Genomic DNA, 22,863 nt, shown 5'->3' with positions numbered 1-22,863 from the left:
TAATATTAATTGTGACAAGGTGTGTAACAATCATTCAATTTGCTGAGTAAGCATATAAATAGTGCGGTGACACTCGTGCGTAATGCTGCACAATGGATGCGCTGGCACTGCTGGAAGATCACGCAAATGGTAGGATCAGGATGGAGAGAAGTTTTAGGGACCACAGAGATTTCCTGGCCCATGATGATGACTGGCTAATAAGCCGATTTAGATTCCCTAGAGCGATGCTGTTGGATCTATGTGCTGAACTGGGCCCAGTGTTAGACCCACCCGCCGGAACCGCGCCATCCCGGTGCATATCCAGGTGTTGACCACTCTGGGGTTTCTGGCGACTGGCTCCTTTCAGCGGGAATTAGCCGACAGGTCAGTGTTTGATATGATTAATATTATATAATGTTACATTGTCTGTCTAAAGCCCCTTTTGGGTATGATATAATTCAGTTAAATTATGTCCTTAGGTCTGGGATATCGCAGCCATCCCTCAGCGCCATAATGCCAGCCGTTTTGGATGGCATTATAAAAATGACCCGTCGATAAATCAGGTTTTCTTACACTGTGGGTGAACAGGCCAGCATTAAAAGGCAATTTGCAGCAATGTCCGGATTCCCAAATGTAATTGGCACAATTGACTGCACTCACATTGCTATAAGGGCTCCGAGTGAAAATGAATTTGCTTATGTGAATCCAAAAAATGTGCATTCACTCAATGTACAAATTATTTGTACCTCTTGACGAATGTAGTGGCACGGTGGTCTGGGTCAGCACATGACTCATTCATCCTGACGCACAGTAGTGTAGGGATCTGTAATTTCTGCCACAGATCGCTCTGTGGCACTGGAACTATTCACTGCGGTGACGACGTGCCGCCACTCATTTTTTTTTTTTTTTTTTTATTGTATTCGTGACGCCACTACTGTGACCACCAAACAAAATATCCTTTCTGGCCTCCACCTCACCCACAAGCACCTCGATTTTCAAATTTCTTTTTCTTTTTTCTGCCATGATCGAACGTAAAATGCCATTGATCAGCAGGCATATTTATATGCAAAGCCATTCATGAGGTACTTTGCATTGACCATTCATGGTAAAATGTGGGTGTGTCGGGGGCGGGATGTGAGGTGAATCCACCTGCGCAGTCTTCCAGGTGGAGTGTGATTTATAAAGGGAAAATTGCATGCAGGTGTGAGTACGCACGGTTTTATAAATCCGAATATTTTTTGGCGTATGCCATTTTCAGCTTTTGGGCGTACGCACACTTTTAGTATGGATTCTACGCAATGTTTTATAAATGAGGCCCCAGATCTTTACAGAAAGGGCTCTTGTGATACACTGTAGGTATCTGAACTTATATGCTCCTGTCTGGTGAGAAATTTTGAGAGCGTGATCTCGCATGTGATTGGACCCCTAAATGTAAACGCTGCATGACCTGTTTGTACTTTTTGTGTTTTACAGACTGAACTCGTCCCACAACGAGGCGGTGACGTCACATTTGATGACAGAGGAGTCCCTTTATGTAAGTTTTTTTTATTTAACCCCCTTTTTTTGTGGTGCACAGATGAGCAATAACAGCAGAGTTGCCATCCATTCGCATGATCACTCACTCGTGATTGGAGTTGCTATCCAATCACATGAGGGTTTCCTTTGAAAATGCCTGTAGAATCATCCAATGGTTGTTTGTGAAGCCAGCAGGCCAGCCTGAGTAGATCAACGTCGGTAGCATTCATGTGCTAATTAGAGTTATTCCCACAGTTATAACCACCCCCCCCCGCCGACAGATGGTCCGTTCCCGACGATATTCTGAGCGGGCGAAATTCCCCGTAAACTGGCCGTTAATGGCGGATAATCAAAGAACATCACAGGGGTTTACTGGTTGTTAATGTGGTTTTTCATGCAGTGATTTTTTTTATAACCAGGGTTGCACATACAGTAAGTCATGGCAGAAATACATAACATCAATTGTTATGCCCACCTTTACCCTATATCCACCTTTGGTTGCAGTCAACGATTCCCAGGTGTGTGTTCTGTGCACTGCATGTCCCCTGGAGGCCAACCTGAAATCAGCTGATTGCAAGGCTCTCCTGTGAGACATTTAATGGCTCTGTTACTGCAATTTTATTTACAAAAAAGTGTAGCAAAGAAAACTGCTGTGCTGAAGAAGGCGTGTGAAGAGAGTGGAGTCTCCTGTTTGAAACTGGGGAAGTGTCACAATATCAGTCTACTTTGAGGCATGACACACTGTTGAACATATTAAGACTACGTTTGAAGATATGATGGGACACACCTCCCTCAAGTCATGTGATAATTTTTCTAGTTCTTGTTCCTTCAACTTGGCCTCAGAAAATGCAAGACTGCCACAGTTTTGGCAACACAACAATATGCACCACCATGAGGCCATCTTGCATTTTGACAGGCTCCATTGTGAGAGAATGGAGGTGTTTAAAGTCAGCAGGAAAATGCTTGGCTGCGCCCTCTGTGTGTTACTTGGTCCAACTTGTAAATTCAAGCAATTCAGATTCTTACTGGTGGTTAAATGACCTCTTACACTGAGCAGTACAGTAGGTCAGAAGGGGATTCTCATACCTCAACATGACAAGAACCAAGAGATGACCGCAGAGACGTGACTCAAAGCCGTTAACCTGTGGATGGAGACAGCTAATCAAAGGCTCGACAAGGAACTAGCTGCACTCATTTACCAGGCAGGAAGCTGAAGCAGAGGACAGAGAGGGAGAAACTAAAGAGGACAGCGAGGAAGATCACGTCTGTTAAGGCCACGCTGTCTATGCTGTGAGTACCACCAGAACACCATGTAGGAACACTTAAACAGGGAACATTATTCACGCGATCAAACATGGAGCCTTTTAGTGACAAGATCTTCTCTCTGAGTATCACATCATCCTGCCAGCTCTTCTTTCAACAACGCTTCCTGCTCTGCGACAGTGTACGTAACAAACAACAATGCAGACTTATTTTATCCTCCTTGTTTTACTGAACCTACATGAAGTACGCATTTCTCAGCGATTCTCTGGGTACAAACAAGATTTCATCTTTCAGATGTCTGAATCCTTTGACTTTGATGTCCAGCGAACCCTGAAAAACAACCCATGTTGATGCTGTTGAAAAAGCCACAGCTGCTAGTGGCTTCGATTCAAAGGTTCTGATATCAGTAGTATTATTAACGAAGCGATCACACAGAGCCATGAGATCACGCATTTACAATTCTGAGCACATTCAAAATGACATTAAATCCCAATATGATGTAAACCCACTTTAAACAAGTTGCTGTCATTCAGTGTTTGTTAGTGGTTGATTGATTAATTCATGCTTTCTAAAAAAATAAAGGAATAACCTTTCTGACCAATCTGTTCAGGGCTTATGTGGCCATTTACTGCATTTGGGAACTTTTCCTGCTGAAACAGCATTAATCAGGGCTGTGGCAATAAAACATTATTAAAAATTAGTTTACAGTGTGGAGAGGAATGTGCTACACTTGCCTCATTCATCATAGTCAAAGAGCAAATTAAAGGTCCCTGTGGAGGTTTTTTTTTGTAAACAAAGAGTTTACATTCAGGTTACATTTCACACCCTGATTTAGCTTGAACACAGCACCCTCACAAACTCATAAGATTCAGTCAAAACCAAACACAATTCTGTACGACTGCTATTAGCTGCATGCTAATCACGAGTCCAGACACAGAGGGCACTGCTGATTTTTGTATCAGAGCAACGCTGTTTCAAATAAAATGTCAGTCAAGGTTATCCAATCAACTGACAATTTATCACTCCATCTTTATGTTGGCTACATTTTATCACTTCCACTATTCATTTCATAGGCATTTTTATACTTTCACTGTCTTCAATTAGTTCAATTACTACCATCCTTGAAGCCCCTTTCCTTAAATGATAAATGGCAGTTTTCTGTCGAGAAAGATGAATGATGAATGTGAAGGAGATGAAGGGGAAAATGATAAAACATCTGCTTTCCTCACATCATGACTATTTTAATCAAATTGGCTTTAAATGATTAAAATCACTTGACATTTTATGTTTTCATTTCCAACTTTATCAAGCTATTTTTGTTGCTTCCACCACTCTCAGAAAGATAAAAGGTGTGTCTTTGGAAATGTGTGATGTATGCTTTGAAGGGTGATGCTTCTGTCTAACTTTCAGGAATGGGTAAGATTTAACCCTTTTCTAAAACACATCATATAATTCTTCTGCGGTTTTCGTTTGCGTTGGTATTGTTGACGATGCACAAAAGCGGAGAAGTGGGCAAGGGTCAACGGCTTATTGACCAGATAATGGTGCATAAGGCAGTGAAGATTCCTCAGGTTTGTTTGAAGACATTTCAGAGAGTGCGTCAGATAGTGTTAAGTATTTCAGCTGCGATGTCTTAAGGATCAGGGTCGTAGTGAAGAATCCTCTGAAGTGTGTGTGTATGCGGAATGCAGAGTGGCCTGCTCTCAGCCCGACGACCGTTTTAATTTAATGTTAGATGTCTAATGTGTTTGTCTGTAAAGGCTCACGTCTCGCCCTGCAGTCACACAGTGTCCTGTATTTAGCTGGTCCATTTCAGTCAGTATCTCTTCCACAGTTCAACCAATCTGTCCTATTTCTGCTGCCCTCAAGAGGACTCAGACATGCCCAGGACATAGACCACTAAGTCTGATCACGCTACAGCTCATCTGAAACCGCACTGCGGCTGACTCCACCAAACGGGAGTCAACAGCTGGAGCATGAAAGAGCCGAGGCTTTAATCTCCATTCTCATCTATTTTCAAGCAGGAGTGTGCAGGAACATTTGTTGATTTGAAGAGTTTTCTGTGATGAGGAATGGGTAATTGTTCTTTCTGGGTGACCATGAAAGACAGGGGCTCAGACAAATTATTAATTCTCTCTTTGTAAATAATGAAAGCTCGAGGCCTGCACATCAATCAAACAAAGCTCTGCCCTGATGTTCATGGAACAGGATGAAAAGTGTGGCAAACTCCTGCAAGCAATTTCTTCTAACCAAACTGATGTGAACACCATATTGACTAGTGAGCAGCTGCTACCCTCTAAATCATGGTACCCCTTCACCCTACAACACAAAAAAACCTGATCACTTGGAAAGGAAGTTTGGCTGGCAGCAGGGGAAGAGACCAAGGCCAACCCCGTGAAAGATAACGCCAAGAGAGTGCTGCTATGTTTGACGAAGACTTGGACAAGAAGAAGCAAAAATGGAACTACGGCAACTTTTCCACCTCTCCTCACCTTACTAACAAGTATCCTGAGAAAAACACTATTATTTAGGAGCTGTGAAAAAGATGGAAACAGTCAGTGAGGCGTTCACTGACCTCAGTGCAATCAAAGCTAAACTGACAGGAAGTCAGTCTGTGGAGGTCCAGGGAGGAAGAGTAAACCAAAGACAGTCACATATTACAGATCCACACATGGTGGGAAGGATGTGCAGGGCAGGAAATGTTCTGTCAGAAGTGTCAGTCAGTGATGGATGGCTGCAGTATTTTACAGAAATTACAAAGACTTTGGTGATCCTGTGCCTTTTCATCTAATGCGGAAGCATAAAGAGGAAAAATTAAAGTATTGATAAAACCGAGCAAACAGTTAAAAGACAGTGAATGGACTGATAAACCTTGTACTCGGTAAACAATAATGTAATGCAGTATTTGTCATACCAGCTATAGAAAAGCACAAAACTGCAGTCAGAAAAATAGTGAGAAATACTATATTTTCCCATTTACAAAATGAAAAACAAACAAGCACGAACCAGCATGTTAGCGCTTAGTTTATCACTCCTGTCATGCAGATAATCATTGCTCAGTTTAGTAACCTGTGCACACAGGTTTGCACAGAAACTTGGTTTTTGTAGTATATGACCCTGGAGGGATTCCAGGATTACCTTAAGTTAAAGCTTTACAACCAGACGAGAATAAAAAGTGATTTCCCTTAAATTCAGGGCCACCTCATTGCTGTTACCTTATGCGCGATGCTCAGTGAAAAGACAAAATAATGACTATTACATTTGAAATTCACAGGTTGCCCTGAATTAATGCTTTTTGGGAAGGGATTTCGGTTATTGGAAGCGCTCCCAAAGTCACAGAGGAGGGATGTTCCCTGCAAACACAGGCTGATATTTTAGAAAGCTTAAAATTATTCCAATATTATCTCCACTAGAACAGCATCATGTCTGCCAGACAGGAGGTTTCCTGTTGACGAATGGCTTTTCACAGGAGACGTACATTACACCGTATAGACAAACAGGTAACGCAAGGCACAGTTTTTAGCTGGACGCCTCCACTATAAAAAATAGTACGTTCAAGCTGCACTGATGACTCAAAGTTTTTCCAAGCACCAGTTGTATTTAATGATTCCCTGAATTCATTAAACCACTTGGAGCCTTTTCTCTCTTATCTCCCTTTGTATAACTTTAATCATTCTCTTTTATACTCTTCATCAAAAAAAGGAAATTATCATCCTCCCACACTCAGAAACAGGTAAGGTAATCTAAGGACTAAAGAAGTGGACCTTAATAATGATGTGCCTTTAAATGTGCTCTTTCCCGCTTAGATCAAGTTATTATCTCACAGCATGTTTGCTTTTATTAATAGTTTTTTAAATTAAAATGTATTTAGATTTGACGCAGATGAGTGGGAGTGTTGTGATGTGAATTAAAGTAGATTTTAGTAGAGTCACTATTTCAGTTGTAGTTAGTTAGCGCAGATTGCTGCTCTCACTTCAGCAGTGATAACATCTGACTCAGTATCTTGTCAGCCTGACAGGCTGGAGCAATCATGTTGGGAAGCCACAGATCAGGTTTTAAATTACAGAGCATATAGCATCCTATAGCGATACACACTTGCAAACATGCTGACATGATTGGGATTATATCTCAGGGTCCAGTTTTGGCAAAGTTCTTCTTTGAATTGATCAGATAAAATCAGCTTCTGCTAGTGCAGCGTGACACTGCCGTCTAAATCAAATTTTTGCACGTTCAAGCTCCACAAAAACATGACACTTTTTCAATCTCCCACTTCAAACTTATTCTCACAGTCGTGGACAAATATTCAGTCACAAAAACCACTGCAGCTGCTCTTTGAGTCAAGGTGAGGCTCTGACGACAGGAACAGGAGATTCACTAAGTCCTGAATTTGCCAACACTTCTGTCAAAATGATACTCAACACATACAAGACATTTAACTGAGCACTAATTCTCATTCTCATCCAGACCTCTGACTCAGCATCTCAAAACAAAGAGTCACAGTGAATCTAAGAACACAGACTCACTCTGACATTTACAATATATGATATGTGGTTTAGTCCATTTAAATGCCAGCAGTTTGACAAATTGAGGCCATATAGCAGGTTACTGCAGCATGATGCTGAGACAGGGGAAACTACAACTAAAAAGTCAGTGAGATGACATTAGATAGTGGAGGAGGGAGCGCTGAGATCTTTTAAAGCAGTAGAAGAAGAAATACCACACTATAAAAACAGTCTTCAAGTACATTACAACTAATGTACTTTAAGTATCAAAGGTAAACGTGTGCATTAGGCAGCAGAATGCCCCCGTAAGACTGTAATATTATATTATTATGACCAAAACGCAACTGTATAAGCAGATTTTTAATGTTTCAGCTGGTTGAGGAGGAAATAATTCTAACTAACAACTTTACATACAGTTGAGTAGTTCATGTTAAAGGTGCATCATATTTTAGAAGTTGACCAGATGTTTTCTTTGTACATAATCTTCATCTTTAATCTTGATCTTGAGCAACTTGTCAACGAAGAATGAACTAAATCTAAGATGTAGGTGTATAAAATATGCCTGAACCACATTCATGCCACAGAAGCAGCCCCTCTTTCAGGGATGTTTTAGGTATGTTACACTGCTCTGTGCAACGTTCACTCCTGCGTCCGTGTGGTGCAGAAAAACACGGTGTCCTCCAAATGACAAAAAATATGGCCTTAAAGACTATGATTTGCAACACCATGCAATAAACGATAGAGCATAATATGAAACGATTTTTCTATGTTCACAATATGTATATCATCACATCGCACAGGCCTCCATGAAGTGTTCGGATTCAAGCAGCAAGCTTGCAGCAGATACTCATGTATCTTAAAATATAGTTAGTTCACCTCAGGAATAGACTGGAAACGATCAAAAGAAATTGACCAAGCTAAAGCTCCAAACATTTGCTGGTTCCAGCTTGTCTGTGCCGCTCTTTTTTCTCTTTACACTAAAGCTCATATCTGTGGGTTTTGGACCGTTCGGCAGGCAATAAAAGCAATTCAAGGGGTTGTCATTTTGGGCTTCAGGAAACTGTTCTCCATTTCAGACATTTTGTGGATTTATAGGCATAAGTTGAAGCCATAAAATAAACAATGAGATTTCACAATTTACAATGAGCAACACAACCTCAGCCCACCTTGAAGCGGCTATCAGGACTTCGGCTCTTGAATGCCGTTTGACTGCCTTTCTTTGTAAACTTGCTATGCTGCATAGCAAGTCATAACTGACTGCAACTGACATCAGACCAGCTGGAGATTAAATCCTCCTGCCGGAAAGCGGCTACGAAGAAGACTGAACACTGGAGAAGTGACGATCCAATCTGAATATATTCGTGCTGTTTAAACCCTTTACCGCATGCAGGCCGCTGATCACCGAGTCTTAAAGTGGGACACGTGTTTAGTGCTCCTCACACCCCTGAGGCGGGCTGCTATTTTCAGGAGTTTAGACTCTGAACACTGACATTTTCAAACATCGGCAAAATGATGGAATTATGAGACCACTGAAAAGCCCATAATGACAGAATTGTGCTCTCCCCGTTTCTAAAATCTGCTGCTCAATCAGACACCAAAATACAGCTTGATGGATCCGTCTCCCTTAATGAAAACAACTCAAAAACTTAGATTATGTCTCTGAACTTTGAAGAATTACGTATTTTGGGCTCTTCCTTCAACAGGGACAGATGCTTTTAAGCATGAAAAGGGATTGTCAGTTCGATTAAATCTATTTTAAATGCTCTTCTGCTGAAATGTGACCTGCAGCTTCTCCTACATACACAACATTTTATCAACTTGTAACGTTAATATGGTCGATGTGTTACCAAACTGTGGTCTTTTAGCTCATGTTAATTCCCCAGAATGACTAATATTTACTCCCTTTTAGTTCTGCTTTGTTCCCCACCAGTCCTGAGGAAAATATCTGGCACTTTAGCCGCTAAATGCTCCACTACTTCACCAGATAGTTACAGACTAAACCCCCTAAAACCAAAACAAACAGTTGAAAGATGCTGAGACGTTCTCGCCGGTGTTACCTGTCTTACCAAAGCCAGCTGCAGAACCCTGATTTGCTTCAAGCATCCACTGATTCATTCTTTCCCCTCTATATTTTTCCACAAAGGAGTTGCTGCCATTCAGCATAATTGTGCTGCCGGGCAGCTTTTTTCACAGCACAGTAAGGAGTGTAATTTGTTCTTTAAGTGTCTAAGTCAGACAATCAACAATGCAGTTCCCAGTCCATTAGGTGCACCTCTAAGAGGGACTAGAGAACCATTGACTAACGAGTAAGTGTTTCTGTAATTTAACACAAATGATCGACTGTATATGGTGGGGACAGGAAAACACATTGCACACCAGGCCGACATCAGATCACTGTCTGTCTCTGTGGGATGTCTAAATCCAGCCTGGGGAATGGATGGAAGTCAGAATTCATAACTGTCACTTATCTTAATTTGACAGGTGTTTTATAAGCTGCACCTGTTTTCGGGACAGGAGTCATGATTAATGATCGTCTGGCTGAAGAGAAATTCAGGAAATCAGTCATGCAGAGGTCTGTAAACGGGAGCTGAGGCTCAGCAGAGGCTTCAACGTTAAGTGATTACAATAAGTTCTACTTCTTATTTGGGCTTCTTTGAATTGAAACTGTACTCAATTTTGTTAAGAATAACTATTTCTGATGTATGTTTAAACACCCATTTACTCTGTATTTATACTGACGAAGTTCTTTCAACAATTCAGCATGTCTTCAGAGGTACTCTGGCTCGGACACTCAGAGAACCAAAAGAAAGTGCTTGTAACAGGTAAAAAATGTACTTTATTTTGGGTATGCATGAAAAACAATAAGAGTGAAATAAATTGGAGAGGCAAAAGAAAAACAGACAGAAATGAAATTTTTTTACAATCTTGCACTCATTTATATATTTAATCTTTAAAACTGAAATGAATGATATAATTTAACTAATAATTAATTGTAGAAAAGTAGAGATGGTCAGTTGCAACCAATTGACTGCAGATGACTCCAAAGATGACATATATGACTGTTGGAGAGTACCACCGACAGGTTTACGGGACTTAATGGTTGCAGTTTGCTCAGGTTTAGGCACTAAAAGTACTTGGTCTCGTTCTAAGGTCCATAGCAAGGCTTCAGCAGAGGCCACGGACAGAGCATACAGAACCACTAGAGTACTACTACTAGTAGTAGTAAGCTAATTACCTTGTATTTTGGGGGCATGAAGTACCACAAACATCACTTTTTGTTGGTCTACAGGTTGGCATAACTTTATTTTGTAAAAGGGCGAATAACTTCCACAGCAACGACCCCAATACACAGGAACCAGAATCAATCGACAGTATAATAAAGGGACATTTACAGTAATAGAAAGTTTTTTTTGTGTCTAGTCCATTTGGAAACTTTGATTTGTTCAGTGTATGTGTCAACTGTTATCTAAGTGCAGCGCACAGCTGATACATGGCACATGTAGGCATGAGGTTACACAGCAAATGAACATTTGTTGAGGCAGAAACAATGACTCACCGCAGTTCTCCTCATCAGCATGATTTCCACAGTCATTGATGCCGTTGCAGTGCATGAGCTGAGGGAGGCAGACGGTCAGGTTGCCACAGGGGAAATAACCGAGGGGGCACGATGCCTTCTCCTCCGTGATATTGAGTGCTGTAAACAAAGCAGAAAAAGCCAAGAATGTGATTATGAATGCAAACTTTCTACCACTCATCTTCATCTGAGACATATTGAGAGCCCTCAAACATTTCAGTAAACATGTGGAGTCTGGGCATCTCATTAGCTTTTGCACAAACCCACGTCAGTGGGATCCATCAGGGCTTCAAGGAGCTGTTCTTTGTGCAGTCTGGTGTGTGTGTGCAGCCTGTTGAGTTGCTGTGGTTTCTTAAACGACAGTCTATGGCCACTATCGTACTTCAGAGTCTAAACTATATAGAGACAGAACGAACGGTACAGATGTGGTAAACGTAAAACAGATGGTTGAGAAAATTATTCATTACATCTTCTCATCCTGCCACCATTATTAAAATTCCCTATTCACATAGTGAGTCTGCCTTATTATTGTTCTGGTTCAAGATACGGCAGACAGGCCAAGACAGGCCGGCTACAGATTACATTTTACACCTTTATTGGCATTTCTGTGCTCGCACCCAATTAATAAGGGACCAGAACTGTTGATTGTCCTCATCATTTACGGAGGACTTAACAGTCTGGCTTCACGCCAAACTAATTTATCGTGTCATTATGTCCCAAAAAGACTCTCATATTCTCTTTTTTCCTTAATTAGAACCCACAGGTAAGTGAGTGAGTCTCATTTAAAATGCATCCTGCATCTCTGTTCTTTCTAACCACACTTTCAATAAGTTCAATATGAATAAATGTTATTTTGTGGCAAATTCAATTCAATATTCCTTTATTTGTCCCATGAGGGGAAATTCCAGAAAGATTTCCTGGTTCCACTGGGGCTTGAACCCAGGACCTTCTGCATGTAAAGCAGACGTGATAACCGCTACACTATGGAACCAGCTAAACAAACTAAATATATAACTTCATGCACTGGCTTTCAAACATAGAGAAAAGTTATTGCTTATATATTCTGAGTAGACTCAGAGCTGGTTAATGATGCATCTAACGAGTTCGTGACATTACATTGGTAATTTCACTCTACCTCAGGTGGTATAATTAGTCTGTAATTAGACGGTATAAAACTTCTGTCTGTAGTGAAATACCAGATGAATTTGTAAACTTAGTGTTTGCTGGTGTCGTTATTTTTTATTTGACTCTCAGTTAAATATAAAAGTTGTACAACATTTATTCAAACTTGATAACAGATCATCATCCGGCAGAGCCCTGAAAGGCTGTATGACCTGCTTCTGACTTCAAACATCTCACTGCTGCTCTTCTTGTGTCTTCAGTTATTCTACGTGTTCCTATACCATGTATGTATAAATATATGACATACTACACATTTTCTAAAACATGCATATTGTTATATTAATATTTCCCCATTCTTTTCATTACTTGTAAAATGATAACTTTTCCTCAACAATGCGTCTTGCTCGTGAGGGCATACGTAAAGAAATATCACATATTTTAAGCCAACCAACGGGCTGCTTCCATCATCGAAAAGCTCCAAATCTACCTTAGTATATCAAATCAAGTCCTCCAGTCCAAACATCCCGTTTAAAGCAAAAGTAATTTCTCTCTCTCAGATGAATGTGATGCAGCTTTTAACATTTGTCACAAAACCCATAATTGTCTGAGTCATCTAAGTCATTTCTCATCATACAATTTTATATTTCTATCAAGCCAAGGCTACTTCTTGTTGTATAAGCAGAGCACACTTCTAAAGTAATCTGGTGTTAGTTTAAAGCATGAGAGACATCCATTAATGGCTTTGTTTTGCTTTAGACATGCATCATACCGCTGATCACACTGTGGCACTTATGTCTCTAAGGGATGTGTTAAGATGTCTGTGTTTTAAAGCAATAAACCAGCTTTCCCCGGAGGATACGCTTCTAAATTCTTGGCAAATATGAAAATCTTTTTAGCACCAGACATCCTTTAAGGTGTGGAGTGCACGATGCCTGCCACTACGGCACAAAGCCAAATTATTACTCCATCCCAGCAGATGTTAGTTCTGGGATTACAGAATACACAAGCGTGAGGAAACAGGTGATATCATTATGATTAGTGAAGACAAGGAGCGAAGAGCAACAGCTATGACAAAACTTCGTCTTCATTAAAAATCTGGGCAAATATGTAGCCTACAAGCAGTAACGAAGATGATCCAACAGGAGGGTGATGCTGATCCCTGGGTGTTTTTCTCTTTAGTTCAGACTGCATGTGTTATGAATCATTTCCCTGGCTGTGAATCAGAAAGTCCCCATATTCACACATCCCCCTGGAAGCCAGTCAGTCAAAGTGTAACCTTTTTAAAGCAGTTTTTCTGACAGGAACACATCCACTCACAACCAGCTGTTGTGCATTGTGTGAGTTAAGTCAGTTGGCCATAAAGCTGTAAGACTAGAAATCACTGTGGATCGCTGTGCAGCAGTGCACATCTTGTGCTGGGTCTGTACTTCTTTTCCTTACTGGCACTGTGTCAGTGCACAGAGCATTCCCACACAGCACATGTGCTGTAGACATTTATGCAATTTGTTGCACCGCAGTTCAGTCATGATCTTAATACCTGCAAGTAAGCAGAAGGCTGAAATAAGTATTCAGTCTATCTGAGACAGCAAGTGTGTAATTTGTACAGGGTGCACACCAGGATATCTGATACTGATATCAGAAAATGGGATTTAACTTTGCAAGTTTGTTTTGCACGAGTTCGTGACTTAATTGCTATTTAATGTTTACATTTTGTTTTCATTTGATGCAGTTGTATTGTTTTAAACTGGAATTTTAATTCCTGATCAATTCGTGACGACATTTAAAAGGTTTACACTTGAACTGTAAAGCAATGTTTAAGTCAAGGCTGATGTTGCCTCACACATAACAGAGACACCTACTCCAACCCTAAACATATTCAGTTAAAAGCTGCACTTGAACACACCTCAAAGACAGCCAGGTACCTGCCAACATGTATGCATGTTGTGCATGTTGCGTAAGAGAAAACATCTACTAACTGCATTCATAGTCCACAAAACATCATGGAAAGACAAATAAAACAAACTGTTCTAGTTCACTTCATTGTTCTCATGGGGAAACTTTCTTGGCCATCATCACAGAAGATCGGCCATAAACATACATTTTTACACTTCTGGTTGTCTTGCTGGAATCATTAAACAAGAATATGCCTGACAGCTGAAACTGGGACTGTATAGATTGCTGAGATTGTCAGCCCATCGCTTTTTGCTTGCAGACAGAGAAGGAAAACACAAGATAAGACACACTGTACAGCCCGGAACAATGACTTCAGGCTGGACAGCCACTCTGATAGCTCTCTCTCACTGACTGCCTCCATCGCTCCTCAATGCAAAGTCGGCCAAACAGAAGCTGGTGAGGACCAACTAGAACCGGCAGGGACAAAACCAGGTGTGATGGTTAACAGTTGACACCTGATGGATTGACTGCCTGCAGGGCACTGCTCTGTGAGCTTCTGAAGAGTAGCCTATCATCTGTTGACTGTGACAACAAAGAAAATACAATCATTATTGCTTCATCCTTCCTTCACAGCAGGGCCAGTTATGATTCTGAATTGTTTTTTCTCCACAGATCTGGGACACATGGTTGTAGCCACTATGCACGCAAAGCAAATAGTTATGCAGCAGATTCCTGTCCTGACAGAACCTTATAGCATCTTAAGTGCAGAAGCAGCACCAGCGCTGTCCCATTTAAGGTCAAACTCTTAACTCTGAGACACCAATGAACTGAGCTAAAACAGCCAAACTAAAGAACACAATTATTAACATGTCAAAGCTCCAAATGCTCTCTGGTCAACCGGGACTTGATCTCTGCAGTGGTTCTGCTTAGAATTCATAAGATATATTGCTGTGGAGGAAACTCTGGTGCACAGGTTTGTGTTCAAGCTGAAATACAAAAGCTTAATTTATAAAGACAAATACACTCATTGGATTAAGGCTGCTATGTTCTGTGGACTAAAAGTAATAATTTGACTTGGCCGGGTCCTGGTAGGGCATTCTGACTGAGCAAGCAGCTGAATTCAATACAAAACTGACTTGAATTCAGTGTACCTTTACTCCTCCAGTCTTTATGTGCACTTGTAACCCTGCACCTGACGAGGATGCACACAGAGCTTCTGGACAGTGACTCACATCAGCTCTCACATTTACTGTTACAGGTGTGATGGTTACTGGATTACACTGCTCATGCAAATCTTAAAAAAGCTTCAAGATCTGCTAGAGGCATAACGAGATCCACAGCACACCGCAGCAACTTCACGCAAAATGCAAAATACAGAAGATGAAAGCAAAGATTTTCAGCCCTGTAGTGTGAAACTGGTCTATACCTGAGGATATCTCATGGCAGAAGAACTAAGCATCCTGTGAGGTGCCTCCTGCTGAAGACAATCTCCTTCATTCCCAGACAATTTAAGAACCATCAGACAGTTATTACAACGTGGGTGTCTGGCTTATTGCCTTCAAAACGTTTTTCAAAACCAATACATGGAATATAGAGATAACCTGATATAATAATATTAGAGATATCCTGCTGATAGAGCATCACCCCCGTCATCCCCCCAGCCCCAAGAAACGTCTTAAACGTCTTTTAATCGTAAAATAATTCTATATGTCTTTCCTTTAGTCGTCGGTGTAGACCGATCACCTGCCCATAACTGACAGATTGCGCGCGATGGCTCTTAAAAGATTCAAATTGAGCGTCAGCGACTTAGTAAATTCGTCGAAAAGAGAAGTAGCAGAACTTACCCGACACCCCATAAACGAATATCACAGCCACATAAACTTGCATGGTACCTCTTGAAGTTTTTTTTCTTTTTTTTTGTAAATCGCGCGTGGTCGCGGAAACGAGGGAGCAACGATTTTCTCGGCTACTGGTCCAAACTGGGAACCTGTGCGTAAAGACAACCCAAAGTTGCGCGCGCGGTTGCGGCGTGATAAACGCACGGACCGGCCAGTGGACAGGTGGCTGCAGGACGACGACCTGTGAGGTCTTCACGGGATAGAGTCAATCTGCAGCCAGTCCGACAGAGAGGGAGGTCTCAGGATTCCGTTGCCACCATCTGACGCACGAGCAGCAGCACAGATGCAGCGCGCAGAGGCGGGTGGGGGTGACACAGAGAGGGGGGTGGGGGTGGTATCTATCGGAGGCTCTGAAGAAAGTAAAAAAAAAAAAAAATCAGGCTCGAAAAGAAAGAACTGCTGATTGGGACTCATTAGGTGCGTATTGAATGCATCAAGTTTTCACGGGACGTGCGTAAACGGTGCGATGCACAGAATTGCCCCCATGTGTGTTCTTGATGTGTTGTCAGTGGACTGATTTGATCTGCGTTTAAGACACTGACACTGGTTTCATGTTTTGTTTTGTTTTTGGATGAAGAATATAAAGCAGTGCATGATTCCTGAGACATTTCTCTCCTACACAGTTTAAACCTTCAAAGTAATCAGCGGGAGAGTAAGTCCAGAGATGCTGTCTGGTTTGATCATCTGTCACTGTTTATGTATGTGTACTCATAAAAGGGTTAGTCACAGGCAGCAGCTTTGGTCTGAATGGCAGGATGATCCGTGCCTGATTCCTTTCTTTCTACCCCGGCGCTGTACCTATCTGTTCTGTCAATAGGCTGTCTGCAGTCTATAGCCTCTGAAGTCCACCTACAGTAAGTGCAGGCATACAGATCCTTTCATTCACAGTCTCCTGGTGCAAAAAGGAAAGAACGCTTGAAGATTTTAAGCTACATCAATCAATATTTTACAACAGCAATGGATGACGTGAGTGCTTGTGATGGCAAGGGGCCCATGGAGTTCTCCTCAGCTTTATATAGCATTTTAGTGTGTTTCAGCCTGTTGATTTGGTGCTTTAGTGTAATTTTTACAAAGAAAAAAGTTCATTACCTGCCCAGCACCAACCAGCAGACAGACAGTTAGCAACAAGCTGGTGAATGTGGAAGCATCTAGCAGCTAAAGAGCCTAATATTTTGCTCAGGAGCTGGTGGAAACAGAAGTAATGAGAAAGTAATCGATAAGTTAGCCACAATTCGCAAGCATGCTTTTTTTTTATTGATTTATTTAAAACAATTTACAATCCAGTACAACCATAAAACATGCCCTGTATGCATCAGACTGTGCAGCTTTATAAATCTCATCAACTCGTAAAAGCTGAAGTTATCCTTCAGTCTTCTCTACAAAGAAAACAACACCAGAATTTGTATTTTTTCCACACTTATCATCTAAAAAATAAGTTGAAACAATTTAAGGGCTTTTTCTCAGTTTGTTAAAGAACATACTATAACACCTGGCTTTGAAAACATTAAATGTGTTTAGAGTCTCTAAAGCCTCAAATTGTCAGATCATTAGATACAAACAAGCCCTGTGGTGCCCGGCTTGTAACGTATTCACAGTCTATAAATTACGTGAACTGCAAAGCCCAAGGCATCCTGAAACATATCTTCAAATCTCTCTGTTCTTGGAAAAGGGGATTGCATATTTATTTTTAGGTTTAGTATGCAAAATCTTCCTCCGTTGATTCTGATGGATGCGTGTCAGAGCTCAGCTTTTTTCAGATTCAAATCCAGAGGGTAAAATAAGCACAGAATTCAAGCATGAGCAGGCATTGTGGGGTGTAGAGCTCCTCTGAGATTTGAACGGAGTTGATTATTAAATATTTTCCAATTAATGTCAGCCTAGTTAGGCTTGAGTTAAGCTTTTAAAAGCAGTTCATTACCAGCTGAAATATGTACACCAGATATGTGCTTTAATTAGGGAGGTAGCCACCACTGAGGATACAGAGGTCATGACGAGCTGGATGGGTCCATGAAACGTCTGACGTTAATATCCTGAAGGTTGACGCTGGGATCTTTTCACCATGACGGTTGTCATAGGTCATTGTTACTTGTCACAGTTGTTCCCAAACCTTAAGCTTTTTGATGCCACATACACATGCTGGCTGGTACTCAAAATGTGTTCAGTTTTGGCACTGAGCTGACCTTTTTTTTTTTTTTTCTTCTTCTTTTTTCTGAATTTTACTCCTGGCATTGAGAAGGCTTTGAAACATAAAATAAATTTTCAATGAATTTCAGTGAACTCATGACCTTCAGTGTTTCTACGACCCTGCACAAATATTGTTTTCTATCTGTCCTTGATAAAAATTTGTAGTTAACAAGGTTTTTCATGTTATCATTTAATACGCAGCGTTTAATAGGAAAAGACTGCATTGAAAATGTGATCGCACACCTGATGCTGTGTCATCAGTGTGTGAATTCATATGTACGTCGCTTTGGATAAAAGCATCTGCCAAATGAATAAATGTAATTGTAATTGCAATATACACTGGAGGAGAAGGAGGTGCTTGTACAGCCTAATCACTGATCGTTGAGGGAATCATCTTTAAAAAACCAACTGCATGCTTGTTGAACAGGCGAAAGTTCAAGACCATGATCACAAATGAAAATGTTCAAGGGATGAATAAAACTGACAAGCTTTGCTGCTCCTGTCATGTCACAACAACCTCCCATGTGCATCATCACCACTGCTGCTCTCATTTAACACTTACAAACTGGTGAAATTTGTTTACTTTCACTCGACATCAGTTTTACATCTTTGAATTATTGATCGTTTCAATTCACGGGAAGCTGTCACGCAAAATGTATAATTTATTAATAATACTGACAACTGACAAAATCTTTGATGCCGTCATCACAGACTTCTGAGTTGAGCTGATTTCTGTATGTTTCTTCTCTCTCAGCACGAGCGATACTGACAATGTAAAATCTCACTTGTTTGATTTCTTATTCTGAACACATTCCCTGCATTGAAAGCAAGCTGTGCGCGGTATTTACTTTTGATCATTGTCTTCTTGTTTGCTTTTATTCCATCTCCGGGCATGTGTTCCTGAACGTGCTGAATGTAAACAGACGGTGAAAGAAATAGCTGGAAATATCATTTTAGGTTTCAAGCTTCGCTGTTGAATAGGAGGTATTGTAGTCTTGGAGATCTTTGAAGTACAGGCACAGTCATGATTCTGAGTTTGCATATTTGATGGTACTCAGCTGAACTCAGTCTTACAGTATTGTCTCAGCACAAACTCATAGCAAGGACGCAATATTAGAAAGCAAGCAGCATTTATTGACTGAAAAGTTACAGTTTGTGTGACTTACAGTCATGTAGCCAGGTCTTATCGAGGGTATGATTTCATACGCTGTATACATTTAAGCAGCATCAGATGAATATGAGTAATGCCACTCTTGTAATACTCGTAAAATCAGGGCTAACACACACAATGTACAGCTTCACAGTGCTAGCTAGCATTAATGTTAGCCAAGCGCTACTGTTTTGAGATAAAATATCACGTATTAAAACTGCAGGAAGTCAAATGTGTGGAGCAAAACTGGCTTTCAACTAACTGACACATTATAACTTGATATGTGCACTTTAGTTAATGTTGAAGTTATCAGAACAAAACAGTGACATCTGAAATGCAAGAGATACAGCATGTATTATTTAAAAAGAGAGTACAGCAAATGTAAAGATTACTCCGGCCGATCTCTCCTCCGGAGCAGCCAGCAAGTCAAAGAATCCTTTAGATCTAAAAGGTTCTATTTTCTGTAAAAATCTAACATTTACAGTCCACAATAGCTCAATGCCACAGATTTACATTATGTAACAGGCCAACAATAGAAAACAAGTCTGAAAGTGAACAAAATCGTTCAGTCTGCTGAAACGAGTCCTGAAAGGGCTCCAGCTGGCTGCCACTTCTAATACTTTGCCCTGTGATAACCTGCTGAAAAAAGGGGGAAAAAATCATCTCAGGTAGTGATCAAGCTCTGCGCACTGCTTGATGGATGAACAGTCCCATGAAGACCACCCAGAAGATACTGGATGAAGAAACCTTCAGGTCTTCAGCCGACAGTTAGCTGCTGGGTGCTTCGGGATGCAGTGTTTTGAGTAGCACTATGCATAAAGCTCCAAATTTATATCGACTTATCTGTGCAAGCTCTGCAAAAGTGCCTTGCACTGTAATTGGTAGGATACTCTCAGAATATTTTTCCTAACTAGCATAAATTGAAAAACGGAAACATTAGCGTACAAAAATGGAGAGTCTGAGTATTGAACTGGGCCCAGGTCTCATGAATCACTAAGACAGATCTGCCCATTTCAATCTGCAACTGCAGTGCTTCACAGCTAGAGAAGGCGCTAACTACTATCACAACAGGCTTCAATTCAAAGAGACATGAATCTATCATTATGAGCCAGTCCTACATGGATCCATGAGAGCAAATCAAATTGACAACAAGTCATGCTGCACTTTATTGTACCTTTATGTGTACATTTATCTGCTATGTGCTCTTCATAGCATACAAAGCACACAGCACCATTTTGCATGCTGAAATCACATATCTAGTATCACAGAGTCCTGTGATTTTCCCCTTTTCAGGCAGCATGAATCTGATCGTTTAGTCCAAACTGAACCAGCGGGCCAAATGCATCAGATCTCAACTGAACTGAACCGGACAGGTTGGGTGTGACAGCACCGTTACAAACAGGGGCTCCACATCAAAAACTCTGACTGTGAAAGAAGCAAAAACTCAACAACACTGCTAACCACTTCTCTCTCAGAGGTCTGAGGACCAGAACATCTTAAATGAAGTGAATATAAGTGCATGACCGACAGTGTGAAGGATTCTTTGAGTTTTTCAGTATTTACCAAACTAAAACAAGCATGAATTTGAAATAGCTGTGGCCATGTACATGCATGCATCCACCTCTTCTCAAATCATGTATAAGTCTGTGAAAGCATTTGGTAACAGGGCACTCTCTTTTAGCCAATCAGCATGAACGCAAACACACATGTTTCACACAGACACACCCACTTTCAGCCTCCTAATGTGAAAACTGTGGTTGTTAAAGGGTGTGGAAATTTTTGTGGACTGATCGACCGACTGAGCAAGATAGAAGCCATAAGTGGTTTTGGGTGACAATCACTGCTTTCAGTTTTTTCAGGTCTCTGCAATGATTTTGGCGTTACAGACCTGCAAGACAACGCTAAAGAATCTTAAACATCAAGCTGCATGCCCAGCTCTGAAATGGTGGGAGAGCTTTGAAAGATAAGTCACTGCTTTATTATGAGATGTCAACATGGCAAGTGCTGTGTGCCCTGTATGAGTCTCTGATGTGCAAACCTCTCTCTTTTTTTTTCTTTACTTTTTCTATCACTCTCTCCCCTGGCTCTTGTTCTCTCTGCGTTTCTGTCTCTGTTCATTGGTTGTAATCTTTGACACCTGCTTTTCCATCTGCCTTCATATGTGACAGTCAGATAGAATAATCAGCATGAGTGATTTTGGTTATGCGGTGTCGAAAGAATCAGACACAAAAACCAGATACACTTGACGGACAAGGCAGCAATATAGAACACGCTGAAAGCAATGAAGTGCCCTGCCGTCAACCTCATGATTAGGCTGTCAAGTCAGCACGTCATGAGCTTTTGGTGCACTGCAGAGATCTGCTCTGACATAAGGAACCACACTGTTCACTCACCGTCAAAAGCCAGAATATATTGTGTATCCAGGGACATAATTTAAGACCGAGTGATGGAGTGTGTGCTTTTGTTGTACTCACTTTCCCTTAAAGTGTCAATCTTAAAGGTTTCAGTTCTGGATGATAGGGTGGTACTTGCCCTAACCATAACCTAACGTTAGTCTTCACCCTAAAATTTAATGATTTAAGTTGCCTTTTGTGCCCCCACAATGTTAGTAATACAAGTACACACACAACAAAGTCATGTTCCTGATTCCTAAGAGTGATGGCAGCTCTGTCTTTAGAAATTATCTCATTACAGGAAATCTTATCTATTTAATCTAATCTAACCCCCATGATGCAGTGGGGCAGAGAACAGCCCTGGAAATGTGAAATAGGACATTATTAGAGTGAAAAACAATGGAAAAGAGGAATGCTGTGCATCACTGGAAGACGCAGGCTGAAGCGTGTGGCACAGTCATTCAACCGTGACTGAACAAGAACCTATCAAACCAAAAATACGATGTATGTTTCTGTCACTAAAGTAAGAAACCAAAATGTCAGTGTATCTGCTGTCTCATAAGCAGACTGTACAGTGTGGCGTACAGATATTGTCATTTGTCTGGGAGCCTAGTTTCTACCACTGAGGACGTAATGAACATTCAGATATAACTGCAGAATAATGGGAGCATTCTGTTGACACTGTTCCAGTATTCAATGTGCTGAATAGTTGTCTGAATATAACGGAGCTGCTATCTGGGACGCCACTATTCTAATTTCTGAGAATCTTAAACTTGCTGTCAGCAGGGTCGTGCTGTGTCACTCTTTTTTCTTTTTTTCTTTTTGTTGAAGTGAAATGGCAGCGCTTTGAATAATATAAGGACACAAATCAGCTGGAATGAATACTGCTGACGCTGCACTTTTAACAGTCAGCATGTACAGCCACTTATTTCTTGCGGTCGTCTTTGGTCAAACTGCAGGGAGCTTGAGGGAAACAATCTGGATGAAGTGATGGAGTCATCACATGCGTGTGGCTTCTTTTATCAAAGAAAAGCTGCATCGTATTTACATTGTATTTAGAGCGAGTGTCACCCGGCTCATACTTCTTCCCTTCCCTTGGTGGCTCAGTAATTAGCTCTGTTAGCTTTATCAGCTCTAGTAGCTGTAAACTATTAGCTCTATTAGTTCTGTTAGCCAAACATACTGCAGGACTCTGCTGCCTACTGGCTGCTAACAGCTAACTAGCCCTTCTCCTGTCGATTCCAACACCGATTTGATGTTTAAACCTGAAGCATTATCAGTGAACTGTAAGAAACAGCATGTGAGGATGTGCTCCACTGCAGTCAGCGCTCAATACCATTTGTTATTTGCAAAGCAACAGTGATACAAACTTACACAGATACATACAAAA

The 22,863-nt window shown here is 41.0% G+C and overlaps 1 protein-coding gene and 1 non-coding gene across 2 annotated transcripts in view; both read right to left on the bottom strand.

Annotated features, from left to right (window-relative positions):
- Positions 1 to 15,958, bottom strand: part of rxfp1 (relaxin family peptide receptor 1) — a 49,815-nt gene extending 33,857 nt beyond the window's left edge. The window contains exons 1-2 of the mRNA XM_076738344.1: positions 15,693 to 15,958; positions 10,816 to 10,953 (exon numbers count right to left, since the gene is read on the bottom strand). Of these exons, the coding sequence (XP_076594459.1) occupies positions 10,816 to 10,953; positions 15,693 to 15,735 (181 nt within the window). The 5' untranslated portion in view covers positions 15,736 to 15,958. The remainder of the gene's footprint in view (positions 1 to 10,815; positions 10,954 to 15,692) is intronic.
- Positions 11,752 to 11,824, bottom strand: trnav-uac (transfer RNA valine (anticodon UAC)). Its single transcript has one exon. It is a non-coding gene; the product is annotated as a tRNA-Val (tRNA).
- Positions 15,959 to 22,863: the final 6,905 nt, after the last annotated feature.

Source organism: Chaetodon auriga, chromosome 9, assembly GCF_051107435.1.
Source record: "Chaetodon auriga isolate fChaAug3 chromosome 9, fChaAug3.hap1, whole genome shotgun sequence".
Taxonomy (NCBI): Eukaryota; Metazoa; Chordata; class Actinopteri; order Chaetodontiformes; family Chaetodontidae; genus Chaetodon; species Chaetodon auriga.
Note: the sequence above shows the minus strand (reverse complement) of the source record. Positions and strands in the feature narration are given on the sequence as shown.